Genomic DNA, 12,111 nt, shown 5'->3' on the forward strand with positions numbered 1-12,111 from the left:
ACTATGCAGTCCATGGGGTCACAAAGAGTTGCACATGACTGAGCAACTTTCACTTCACTTCAATCTCAAAATACATCACTGACTGCTAAGATGGGCTTTAAAGGCTGGCTGTCACTTACCTCATCCACAAGTGTGAAGGCCTCTCCGAGAAGACATCCTCAGCCATTTCTGTCACCCACACCCATAGTAGCATGCACCTACAGGCCTGCCTTGGACATACAACCTTGCCTCCTGGCTCCTATTTATGGCCACCAATCTCCCTGAGGTCCAAATGTTTCAACTTAAGAAACTTGAAAATAAGGGGAGATGAGGTTCTCCCTGGGAGGACTGGCTACCCCCAAAGAAGTTTCCAGTCGGTTTAGCCAACATTTCCCGTGCTCTGGAGAGATGGGCAGGGATTCAAACGCCTTGATGCTTAAAGGACAACCACGCCCACTTGTCCTTGCCAGCTTTCCTGGAACAATGCCGTTCCTCCCTTTCCTGTCCTGCTCCACCGATGGAGGAGCTGGTGGAAAAGGGCCACCTCTCACCAGACACTTCAGCTCCTGGCCCAAGAAAGGACCAGGGGACAGCAAGAATGGGTCCTGGCTGGACGGGAGCTGTCAGCTTCCTCTCCCTCCCGCTGGCGGGGCTGTGACTCAGCATTCAAGAGACAGCCAGATTCGAACACGAGACCAGACCCTTCCTGGGTCAGCAGCAAGAGGGCTCAGCCCTACCTCAGACTCTGACTCCTCGTGGGACGCGGCCCTTCGGTAGCGGACCTTGCTCCCGTTCCTCGAGTCCTGGTTGGCTCCTCTTTCTTCTAGCTTAGCTTTCGTCCTTCCCTTTCTCATGAGGAAATTGTCCACTACCCAGAACATCAGAGCCTATGGGAAGAAAAATGCAAGTCACTCTGGGATATGACACTTATGAAAGCAAACGCAAGCAGCTCCCACACCCATCCTCCTCACCCCCATTCCAGATCACAGTGTTAAGAACTAGGGAGAGGAAGATGTCATGCAGGCCCTTGCTCCCTGTCAGAAGTCAAGGAAGAGACTTCCAATCCCTGCGCCCTTTAAGAGTTTCGCTCCGAGGAGTTCTCTGCTGGTGACTGAAGGGGACAGCCTGCCCTGGGTGTCCCAGCACTCGGCAGAGAAGGGCCTGAACCAAGGTCTTTGGACTCCTGGTAGGGGATCCTCCCCTGGGCTGAGTCGCTGGCTGGTACACCTGCCACATCTGTCACCCCCAGGTTCCTTTACCATTTCTTTCCTTATTTCCTAATTTCTAGCCAGTGTGCTTATGAGTTTCTCTAGGAGCCCTGCAGTTAGGAAGTTTCCCTAGGAGGCCTGCAGTCAGGAAAATTCTGACAGTCTTCATTCCTAACGGTCTTAATTTAGAAGTCACTGTTACCCACGTGGCAGTTCCCTGGTAGGGGGTGCAGGACAAAGATCCCAGGACCCTCCACTTTGCACAGAAGCCCCGGAGCACAATCTGCATGTTGAGGAAGTAATCCGGATGTTTCTAGGTCTGGGGTGGGGATGAGAGTTGGCAAATACTTGCATGGAGGCACCCAAGTGCTATGTTTTCTCTGTCAGAATTTTGAAGGGAACAGGGGAAGGCACGGAGCAAACAGAGGTTAAGAAATGCAGTAAGGCACTGACATTGACAAAGAAGGGGACGATCAGCATGACGATGGCCAGCTTCAAGTCTGGGTTTTCAATGGGATTCAACAGGGCCACCTGTAAAGAGAAGCAGACTTAGTGAGGCGGGGGGAAGACCACAAAGAGAGTTTCTGGAGTAGTGGGGAGAGGCAGGGAAATGGCCCACGAGGCCCTGAGAGGAGGCTTTGCTAAGACACTCCCCTCAGAGCAATGATGAGAACCGCACCTCACACCCAGGGCCACACAGTCCCCAGACTTGACCGCCAATGAGGGACCCCTTTGGAGCCCACCAGGAGCAGGTAATCCTTGAGTGGCTTTCCCCTGCTGTGGAAGTGAGAAGTGAAGGGGGGCTGGAGGCCGAAGCACTTTACAGAGCTGGCACAGGGTGGTGTGGGCTTCAGCAAGTTGGAGAGAGTGAGGTTGGTGGACAGTCATCACAGATACTAGCAATGAGGCGCCGGCCACTTTCTAATGGAAATCCTGCACCCCAACCACCTCCTCAACGACAACAGCTCCCAAAACCCTTAGTTTATTTTTTTAAAAAATAAATCTCAGCCACAAATAAAACCAAAGATCTGAGCTACTTTGGCTGGTTTCCTATGGGCAGTGGAGGCTTATCTGCACAGCGCTGGGGCCAGAGGGCAGTGTTAGGAACCACAGGAACCTGTGACCAGCCACTGCCTGTGGCCCCAAAAGGTTGGATTAAACCACTGGCCAAGAGAGGTGAATGAGGAGGCACCTGCAGATGCAGAGAACATCCGCTGACAACAGTTACCAGACGGCGCAGGCAACTGCAGGGCAGGGACTATATCCATGGGCTTTGCATATTTCCAAGGCTTAATCTATATGCCTTATGAACTATATGATGCTATATGATGAACTATAGGATGCTATATGAACAAGTGACGAGTTCTGTTCTTGATATGTGGCCAGGAGCTGCCCCATCAGACCAAATCCAGGTACTGTCATGGAGTTAAAAAGAAAACCAATTTGGTTTTTTCCCAACAGGGCTGGGGTGGGGATTGGGGAAGGGGGGAATACTGTCTTCCTTGACATCTCAAGGAGTTGGTAAAGAAGGGAACAAGATGCAAACCTTCTTCCACTGAAGTATTAGGAGGACGATGAAAACGACAGATTTTTCAAAAATCATGATCACAATGTAAAGGGCACATTGTCCAACCCAGGCTCCACACTGCAGAGGGTCTCCTGCAGGGAGAGAGGGCTTGGTCACTCGGGTGATCACTCGGTCACCCCCACCTCCATCACCCACAGCTCCCATGAGCCCTGATACCCCACCCCAACCAAGAGCTCCTAAATGAGCCCTCCAGAGCACCAAGACTCAGCTTGTCTTGAACAAACAAAAATCAGAGAATTCCTAATTTGGAGATACCAAAGTGGCGTTTCTTTTAAGAGACTCTAAGATATAATTACAAGGCACTAAAGTTAGTAAGTGCCCATTGCTGGGGCTGAGAAAAGCTGGCTCTTTTTGTCCACTGGCAGCAGAAGCTGTGTTAAGCAAGACTGCTATTATTATCCATTGTTGATGTTTCCAGTGGCTGTGGTGCTATCCATCCTCTCCCCATCCATGAGCGGACTAAGGCTTCTGAATCAGGAAGGCAGCAAACAACCTCTTGTTTGCCTCTCACCCCTATCCCACTTCCGCTGCCATTCCCCACTCCCCCTCACTTTCCTGCTGCCCTCAGCCCTGAAAGTAAGAAACCTGACTCTGGGGAGTATTCAGATTCTGTCTAGGGGTACCCCAAAATACCTTGGACTGGGGACAAGGAAACAGAGAAGCCCCCCAGGTAAGGAGGCTGTGACAAATGTCTGTGATCCCGTCGGTCACTGTGCTTGAGAAACAGAAGAGCCAGCAGTCCACACTGGGGGACACTTGGCCCCTCAAGTGCCTCCAGAATGATTCAAAAGGGACTTGATGAAGGGTGGAGGACCCCTCCAGTGAACACCCTCCATCATCAGTGACAGGGAGAACCCATGAGATGGGTCCCTGGGGAGCCACATGCCTTCAGCGCAGGAGACCTGGGGCAGGGGGCGGGGAGGTGTCCCAGCCACTCTGGAAGCCCTGCTGAAGCTGCTTGATCATGGTGGCCAGGAGGGGGCTGGAGAGTAACTGCAGGGGAGATAAAGGCCCGGATCCAGGCCCCCTCAAGGGATCTCTGGCTTCTGTTTCCACAGTGTGCGCAGCAATCCCTGTCTTGGGGTGGGTGCCGACAGTCCCCAGTCCCACCCGCTGTGCGCGGTGGAGCCCCAGGGGAAGCCTTCCACAGCCGTAATGGACATAACCCCAGCCCATTCCCTTTTCTGGAAAATCTTGAGAGAAGTGCATAGAAAACATGCAGAAAGACCTCAGTGCGTTTCCTGCGGTGTCCTATTTACTTTCACTTCTGGGTAAGACACATCTGAGCCAAAAAGCCATTTCAGAAGTGCAATCTCTCCTAACTAGATTTTTACTGGAGTTTTGTAATCCTTTCGGTAAACTATCTGACGTTATTGAGGAAAGTTCTCAAAAACAGCAGCTCAAAATACTTGCTAAAAACTGTTCAGTGAAATGGGGGATGGTCAGACAGAAGCACTGGTGGAACAGACAAATGAACTGAGACTAGTGTGTTTAAAAGTCAACAAGACAAGTGGCAACACATTTAATATCAAACAAAAATCTACTTGCATCATGCTCACCCCATTTGCTCTAAGTCTTAAGTGGCAACAGAAGAAAATGCTTTTCCTCCTGCTGTCCTCACACTACCCCCTGAATTTCACTGCTTTGAATTTCAGAGTCACCCCCCTTAGCTGCAGCTGCCTTTTTTTTTTTTTTTCAATGTAGACGCTTGAATAAGACATCTTTAAAGCAAAAAAAGAAAAGTCACATGTGACCCCACTGTCACAGACCACATCCCCTGAGCATCCAGCACATAGCCACATAATCACCAGCACACGCACTGGTTTTTCTGATTTGTTTCATTTGAGAGTATTTCTAGCATTCCCCACAGCCTCATCTTTCAAGGAGAGACAAGCCAGGCATTCTCGTGTGCCCAGCTTTTAATTACCATACTGGACACCCTCAGGTACTTGGGTGTTTTTGCTGGATTATTTCCTCAGGATAAATCATGGGAATGGGACCAAAAGGACGGAACTTGTCTGTACACAGAGAGGTTTCCAGAGGGAGCACTGGGACAGAGGCTGGTAGCAAAGCCCAAGCAACAGGTGCCCAAGGGACACAGACCGTTTCCAGGAATTCTGTCTGGGAAAGAGCAGACTAGTCTTCAGACTGCGGACACCACCTCTCCCTGAACCTTGCCTTATCCCTCAGGGCTGCCTGGTCTGTTCCCCACATCCCATGTTTTTGTTTTCTTAGTAAATTCACCTTCTTTTCTGGGATCACAGAAATACCCAGAAAACAAGCCCCTCTCCTTTACTAGCCTGAGAAGAGAGCTCTGAGCCCTACTTGGAACTACTGCCTCAAGCGGATGGGCCAGTTAACAGGTACCGTATGGAGAATAATGTCCACAGAACCTGAGACTGTGCAACTACTGTTCAGAGGGGAATTAAGGCTGCAAGTGCAATAAGAGGGACTAGGCTGACTAAGATGGGGAGCGCATCCTGGCCTATCCAGGTGGCCCCGTAATCACAGAGGCGCTTCAGAGTGGAAGGGGTGTGAAAGGTCAGAGAGATATGATATGAGAAGAACTCAACCTGCGGTTGTGTGTATGTATGATCAGTTGCTCAGTCGTGTCCAACTCTTTGTGACCCCATGGACTCTAGCCAGAGAGTGTCCTCTGTCCATGGAATTTTCCAGGCAAGAACACTGGAATTTCCTATTCCAGGGGATCTTCCTGACCTAGGTATCAAACTCGGGTCTCCTGCATTGCAGGAGGATTCTTTACCACTGTGCCACTTGGAAGCACTCAACCTGTGGTTACTGGCCCTGAAAATGAATGAAGGGGCTACAAACTAAGAAATACAGTCACTGTCCAGAATCTGGACAAGGCCAGGAAACGGGTTCTCCTTGCAGAGACTCCAGAAGGAACCAGTCCTGCTGACAACTTGGCTTTAGTCCATGAGACCCTTTGTCAGACTTCTCAACTACAGACTATAAGATAATACATTTGTGCTGTTTTAAGCCAATAATTTTGCAGTAATTTGTTATAGCACCAAAAGAAATCAATAGAAACAGGAACCAGGTAACTGAGAATAGCCACTATTCTTCTTCAGCTTGGGCAGGGAGGACCCAGATGCTCCTCGATAAAGGGCAGCTTCACCTGGAAACACCCTGGCTTGAGGACTTGGTTCCCAAGGGCAGGGGTTGAGGCATGTGGGTAGAAGAAGGTGGCACAGAAACAAGAGGTTCCAACCACCACTGCTACCTTCTTTCCATCTCTCCTAGGGATGCAAAGAAAACACACTGGAACAGGTACAGCCATAACGGCCAGTGTATCGGGGCAGGCCTGGTCTCCACTCCCAGGTCACTGAGCAGCACGACTGGGTGTGAGTGGCTCTCTAGCAGCACCGCTCAGCTACAGGCGACTTGAGAGTCCTGCCTTCCAGGAGGGATCTTAACAGCAAGGACGATCTGAGCACTGTTCTTGGAGCTGGTGGGAGGATCGGGTATCCTGGTGTAGCAGCCAAGAGGCCCTCCAAGCTGGGCACTGCCTGGGTGAGCATCACTCAACCCCTGTGGGTGTCTGTCCCATAAATGAGGATGATGTGGCTCTGGTCCACGTGCACCTGGTCCATTTTTGTCCTCCATTCTAAGGAATCAATGACTTGGGAGATTCTCCGCAGGGAAGACCCTGAGCCACAGGGGCACACGCTGTGTGTCGGACACTATCTTAAGTCAGTGACTCATCAGGTGTCAAGTAACGAGGCTAAGAAAAGCCCTCCCCTGAGCTCACCTCCCGTCAATGGAGACAAACAATTACTTAAGACTTCCAGAAATACCCCGGACACTCATGGCCAGCTCCACGAACCGGCTCTCCCTTTACATGCCGGTCTCTTGGGGTCCTCCCCATTGTGGCCCGCATGCCCCTCACAACAAAGCCTCCACTGATGCCAGGCCCATGGATGGGAGCTTCTGGCCAGACAGCAGGACGCACTGTGAAGGTGGGAGGCAGGTAGATCCCCAGAGCGGGGCAAGGATCAAAGAACCCCCTCTCACCAGCAGCCCCTGAGGCTACATCCAGCTCTTTCTCTGGGGGTAAGTAAAAGGCACCCCATGTGCACTTGGAGCCAGCATGAGGGCAGCTTCCTACCAACATCCCCATGGTCTGACATGATGGAGTGGGTCAACACTGTGCCAGTATCCACAGGTCACCTGTTCTAGGCTCTGTCTCTGTGAGTGAGGATGCCCCTACTGTCCCTGGTGACTGTACATGCGGGATGTCAGGTGGGGGGGCCAGCCCACGGTCAGGTGACGGCAAGGTGACTGGGCCCTAGGGACACTCCAGTCCTGACCTAGTGAGCTCCGGTAGTGGAACGGCCCAGTGACAGGACAAGTATGGACACGCAGCACAAAGAAGAGCCGCTCCCAAACTGAGAGCCACCCCTGCCTCTCCAGCAAGGCGGGCCGGTGGGAAGCATGGCGGAGGATGGTGGCCTTACCACCCCGCAGGTAGGGCTGCTGGTGCCCTCTGCTGGAGGAGTGCCCTGCCCCTCCCGGTCTTGAGGATGAACCCTTTGGCTCCTGTCAGCAAGGGTGGGGCTTGGCAGTGAAGTGGGCACCCACCCACCTGCCTGCCTCACACAGGAGGATGGAGCTCAGGCTCCAGAACCAGCCTCTCTACCACACAGAGGACACAGCCACCCGCTCCTGAACCTTCTCCAACCCAGCATCCTGGAGGGCTATACAGGGTAAGGAGCAGAGCCCCTCCAGGAAGACCTCTCCACACCCCTGTCTGGGGTCCGTGCTACATTACCATATTCGCCAAAACGCAGGGACTCCCACTGCTGCCACTCCACCAGGACGCTGACGGCGCGCACGCCCACGTAGATGAGGAGCATGCCCACGGTGGCGTCCAGGAGGAAGTTGATGAGGTACCTGTGAGGAGAGGGCACCATGGCACCGTCAGGAAGCACCACCTACGGAGCGGCCACCGGGGAGCCAGCCCCCACATGCTTCCTGAGTCAAGGTCAAGGCTGGGGACCCAGGCCTGTCTGGCCCTGCTCTGGGAGGGGGAGCCTCCAGTGAGCCCGTGCAGGGGAGGCTGTAGGGATCACTTCCGGGATCCCAGGAAGGCCTCCCACCCCAGGACAGTGCCCTGCTCAAGGAAGGTGGGAGAGTGACAAGAGACTCAAAAGACCTCAAGTATTCCTGCCAGAGACTGGGAGAGAGTGACTGGGAGCAGCCAAGGAGGCTGGTAGGAAAATAGAACTTAGTTGATAAAAATAGTTTGTTTCACGACTGCTCACTCCCTGAAGGCCCAGCCCTCCCAAGGCCCCAAGACAGTGCTGTTGCACAGAGCAGGGTAGGAAATGGCCTCTGAGGTTTCTCAGACCAGAAAGGGCAAGGCCATGTGCCCTCGCTCATCCCTATGCTCCAGGGCCTGTCACGGAGGCAAGCGCCAGCAAATACCTATGGAAAGGGCAAGATGATGCAGGAAGGAGAGGAGGGTCAGAAGAGTATGCCCACCCTGACCTCTTGTTCTTGTGGGGTCTGTTTCTATCTGTCTGACACACACCTCTTCCCTCACTTGGCCCCTTGCCCACTAGCCCTCCCCTGAGGGCCCTGAACACAGGCCCCAGCTCCCTAGACAAAGCAGGAGATAAGCAGTCGTCAGGTCAGGTGCCCTCCTGGATGCCACATAGCTTGGAAACCCCCCAGAGAAGCTGCAGATACTACAGACTAACTGTGGTACTTCCAAGTTGAGAGGCTTGGGATACTTAGGCAGCCCCACGCCCCTGCCCCAAGGCCTGGCCTCAATAGTGCACAGTACTCTGAAACCCAAGGGGGCACACAGGAACCAGCGCCCTGGGGTGGCGGGAAAACCAAAGGAAGGGGACAACGGCCTTTTCCTCCTGCCTGCCTTTCCTCTTTAAAATCACAAGGGGTCACTCTCAGACCAGAGACTAGAGACGGCATACTGACTACTTCCCAAGCAGTTTGTCCAAGGTCACACTGAGCTCTGGCCCTAGGCTAACGCTGCCCTCATGCTTAGACCACACTGGTTTCAAGCGGTTCTGACCTCTGGGACCCATCCTGAAAATACCAAGAGTACCTGACACAGATGAATGTATTACTTCATTCATTCCCTCACCAAACACTGATTCCAGCCTACTGTGTACCAGACCTTGGGAACACAGACAGGAAGCTCTAGACCCTCCCCTCAACACAGGCAAGACTGGCAGCCAACAGGGTATCCTGTGGGCCTCAGACCAGACTGGCTGGGTTCAAATTCCCACTCCATCACTCTTGAGCTGTGTGAATTCAATTAAGTTATAAAAATCTCTCTGCTTCAATTCTCTAACTGTAAACTGAGGATAATCAAAATATCCATATTGCAGGGTTGTTATGAGGATCCAGAGTCAATATAGGTGGACAGAGTCTGCCCCATAGGAGGTGTTACACAGACATGCTGTTAGACCCTAGCCCCTGTGACGGCACAAGGACCAAACTCCCACCCAGAGCAGCACCCCCAGCGTAGGGAGCCCCTGTCGCCACAGGGAGCAGCTCGTCCTCCTTTGTTTTTAAGTTTCTCCTCTCCCTGAACTGACTGGTTTCCCTTGTAGATATGCAGAAACCCAGATGGCCCAGGTCCAGCCCAACCCTTCCCCCATCTGTAAACAGTCACCGGGCAAAGCAAGGATGGTGGGGCTGGAACAGATCCCACTCCGGCACTCACTCCTCCACAGTCCAGGCGCTCTCTTTCCTGCTCTGCCTGCCTAGTCTCTCCCCAACAGCTCTTCCACCAACTGCTGGAGCTCCACTTCTTTCCTAAGCTCTAACGACAATATCCTCTGATTGATAAGTGGCCCAGTGGCTTCCAATGGTGCCTGTACCCATCATCTCATGAAACCTTCGCACTGATCCTAGGGATCTGGATAAGGAAACAGAGGCTCAGAGAAGTTGAGCCACCTTTCGACAGCGTGGCTTCCCAGCGAAGGGCTCTTTTCACAACACCTAACTCATATTTTGGGCCTCTTCTTCTCTGGCTGAGCACCTGAGATCTCAGCAGCTCACATCCCCTTCTCCATCCTGGCTGTGATTCAGTTTGTCAACGACCCACAATGACCATAGTGGGACCAGGAAATAGGGTTCCTCACCTCAGGGCCTCCAGGGTGAGCAGCTGGCTTTCAGTGTATCTCAGCCAACCAAGATGGTTCACCAGAGGATGACATGAGCTTGCTGCTGGGCTCAAGGATGAAAGGAACAGGCCCTTTCCTAACCAACTCCCCTACAGACAATCCCCCTTCCAGTCCCCTGCTTTGGGACTACACCCAAACAGATGAGAACCTAGCCAGGTTTTCAGAAAAAACCCTGGGGAGGAAAGACTTTACAATTTCTTTCTGAGTCTGGACTTGGACTAAATCTCAGAATTGCACACTGTCACCAGACAAGAGAAGCTAAAAGGAATCTTCTAGTCAAGATGGTCTTAAATATACGCTAAATCTTTTGTCAAGGGACTTACCAGCCCTCCAGCCTGCTCTCCCTCAGAGGCATGGCAGGGCAGGGCTGAGGGGCATTCCAGGCAGAGGGCAGTGCAAGCAAAGGCACAGAAGAAGGAGACAGCTGGTGGGCCTGAGGACCACGAGGAGCAGCCCCGCATGGGTGGAGCGACAAGTCTGCGCAAGGAAGGCAGCAGACGGAGCCAGGATAAGGCAGGGGGGCGACCTTTCCATTCCACGGCACTGTTCGAGTGTTGTTAGCAAAGAGGTCAGGTGACGTGGCCCAACTGGGGTTTCAGGCAGACGGCTCTGGGGGTTGTGTGGCAGGCACACTGACTGCACTGACGCGGTGGAACCACTCATGGTCTTCAGGTCAACGAGGTCAATGGTGGTCAATAATGGCTCTGACCCTGAGTGGCTGGCACGACAGAGAAGCCCCTGTGTGTCTTGTTTCAGCACAGTCACTCCTCCCAAGCTGCTGTGCAAGGGCTGCTTGGAAACTGGGAGACATAAGGGCACTGGGAGGCCAAGGGACAGAACTTAGGTTGATAAGCAAGCAGAAAGCCAGTGCACAGGGCCACCATCACTGGGCAAAACCCTAACACCTAGCACGCACACAATGATCTCTCAGAGGGGAACAGGGGATGAAGGGGAGCTGCCCCCTCCCCAAGCCAGAGGGAACATGACTGGCAACAGAAGGAAAGGCATGGAGGGACAGGCGATGTTCACACTCAAATACGGTCCACTTACAGTGAACAAGGGTCCTCTTCGTTGAGATCTGCTAGGTATACATTTGCAAAATGGATGAACAGCATTCCTATGGCTTGTTTGGAAGTGTCTAAAAACCTGTACAAAACAGAATCGGCACTTGTTATCACTCTGACAGGAGAGTAATATCCAATTTGGGGAAAACGTTAAGTCTGAAATAAGAAAAGAAAAGCTGCTGGGGAGACCCCAACCTTCCAATGACTAGTCCCCTCCTTTGGGGCGCTAGTACTAACTAGGGCTTGGTGTTTAAGCTACCTTTCAAAACCACCAGTATCAGTGCATCCCTGAAAGGCCGCTGACTGATAACAGATTTAAACACACAAAACACATTTAAAATATGTGTCTCTATCTTTTCATTTTTGTTACTTCAAAACAAAACGCTAGATCATAGCTTTGGATGAGGTCCAAGGTGTTTCTACTTTAAAGAGCCCCCAAGTGACTTCATGCACAAACTCAATGACATGCAAGCTTAACAAGACTTGCATGAATCCAGCACTGCTGCCAGAACCCTGAGCAACCTTCAGATGCTGCAGCTTAAACAATGGGTGGGACCCAGGTGGACATGCACTCCTGTGAAGGGTCTGAGCACAGATATTTTAGGCTGTGAGAGTCACTGTACTCTGCGTGACTATGCACTCTGCTGCTGCAGCGCAAGGACAGCCAGGGTCACTAGCACCCCACTGACATTTTACTTGTGGAGACAGCAGTCAGGCTGAGGCTGTGGGCTATAACTTGCCAATCCCAGGCTAGAGGAGTTTTAGAAAAGAAAAAACGAGTTCTGTAGTCTCTGGTACACATGGCAGGAGCATGGTGGTGACAACATGGGCCCTGAATCTCTCTTCAACCATGAGCACTTGGTGACCACTTGCAGTCCATGGCTGAGGGACCTCTGGATTGCAGCCGCTTCTCTCGGCCTCCCAGGCTGGGCCTTCAGAACTGGGCAGGCCACTGACGGGATGATGGGCATGGACTCAGGGCTGGAATGGAGCTTAGAGATTATCCAGACCAACCCTGCAACTGAGGCTTGAAAATCATTTCCTAAAATCATGGTAAAGCAGGAGCTGCCAAAGGGGACCGTGTGGAAAACTCA

The 12,111-nt window shown here is 52.4% G+C and overlaps 1 protein-coding gene across 3 annotated transcripts in view; it reads right to left on the reverse strand.

Moving 5' to 3' along the window:
- The window catches only part of STIMATE (STIM activating enhancer), a 55,140-nt gene that overhangs the window by 5,588 nt on the left and 37,441 nt on the right, over nt 1-12,111 (reverse strand). For all 3 annotated transcript variants that reach the window (XM_088831824.1, XM_055414056.2, XM_088831823.1), the window contains exons 3-7: nt 11,004-11,099; nt 7,568-7,689; nt 2,734-2,846; nt 1,641-1,718; nt 717-866 (exon numbers count right to left, since the gene is read on the reverse strand). In XM_088831824.1, coding sequence (XP_088687950.1) covers nt 717-866; nt 1,641-1,718; nt 2,734-2,846; nt 7,568-7,689; nt 11,004-11,099 — 559 coding nt within the window. The remainder of the gene's footprint in view (nt 1-716; nt 867-1,640; nt 1,719-2,733; nt 2,847-7,567; nt 7,690-11,003; nt 11,100-12,111) is intronic.

This window comes from Moschus berezovskii, chromosome 24 (genome assembly GCF_049115385.1).
Source record: "Moschus berezovskii isolate FMDL1 chromosome 24, NW_MosBer_1.0, whole genome shotgun sequence".
NCBI classification, from domain to species: domain Eukaryota; kingdom Metazoa; phylum Chordata; class Mammalia; order Artiodactyla; family Moschidae; genus Moschus; species Moschus berezovskii.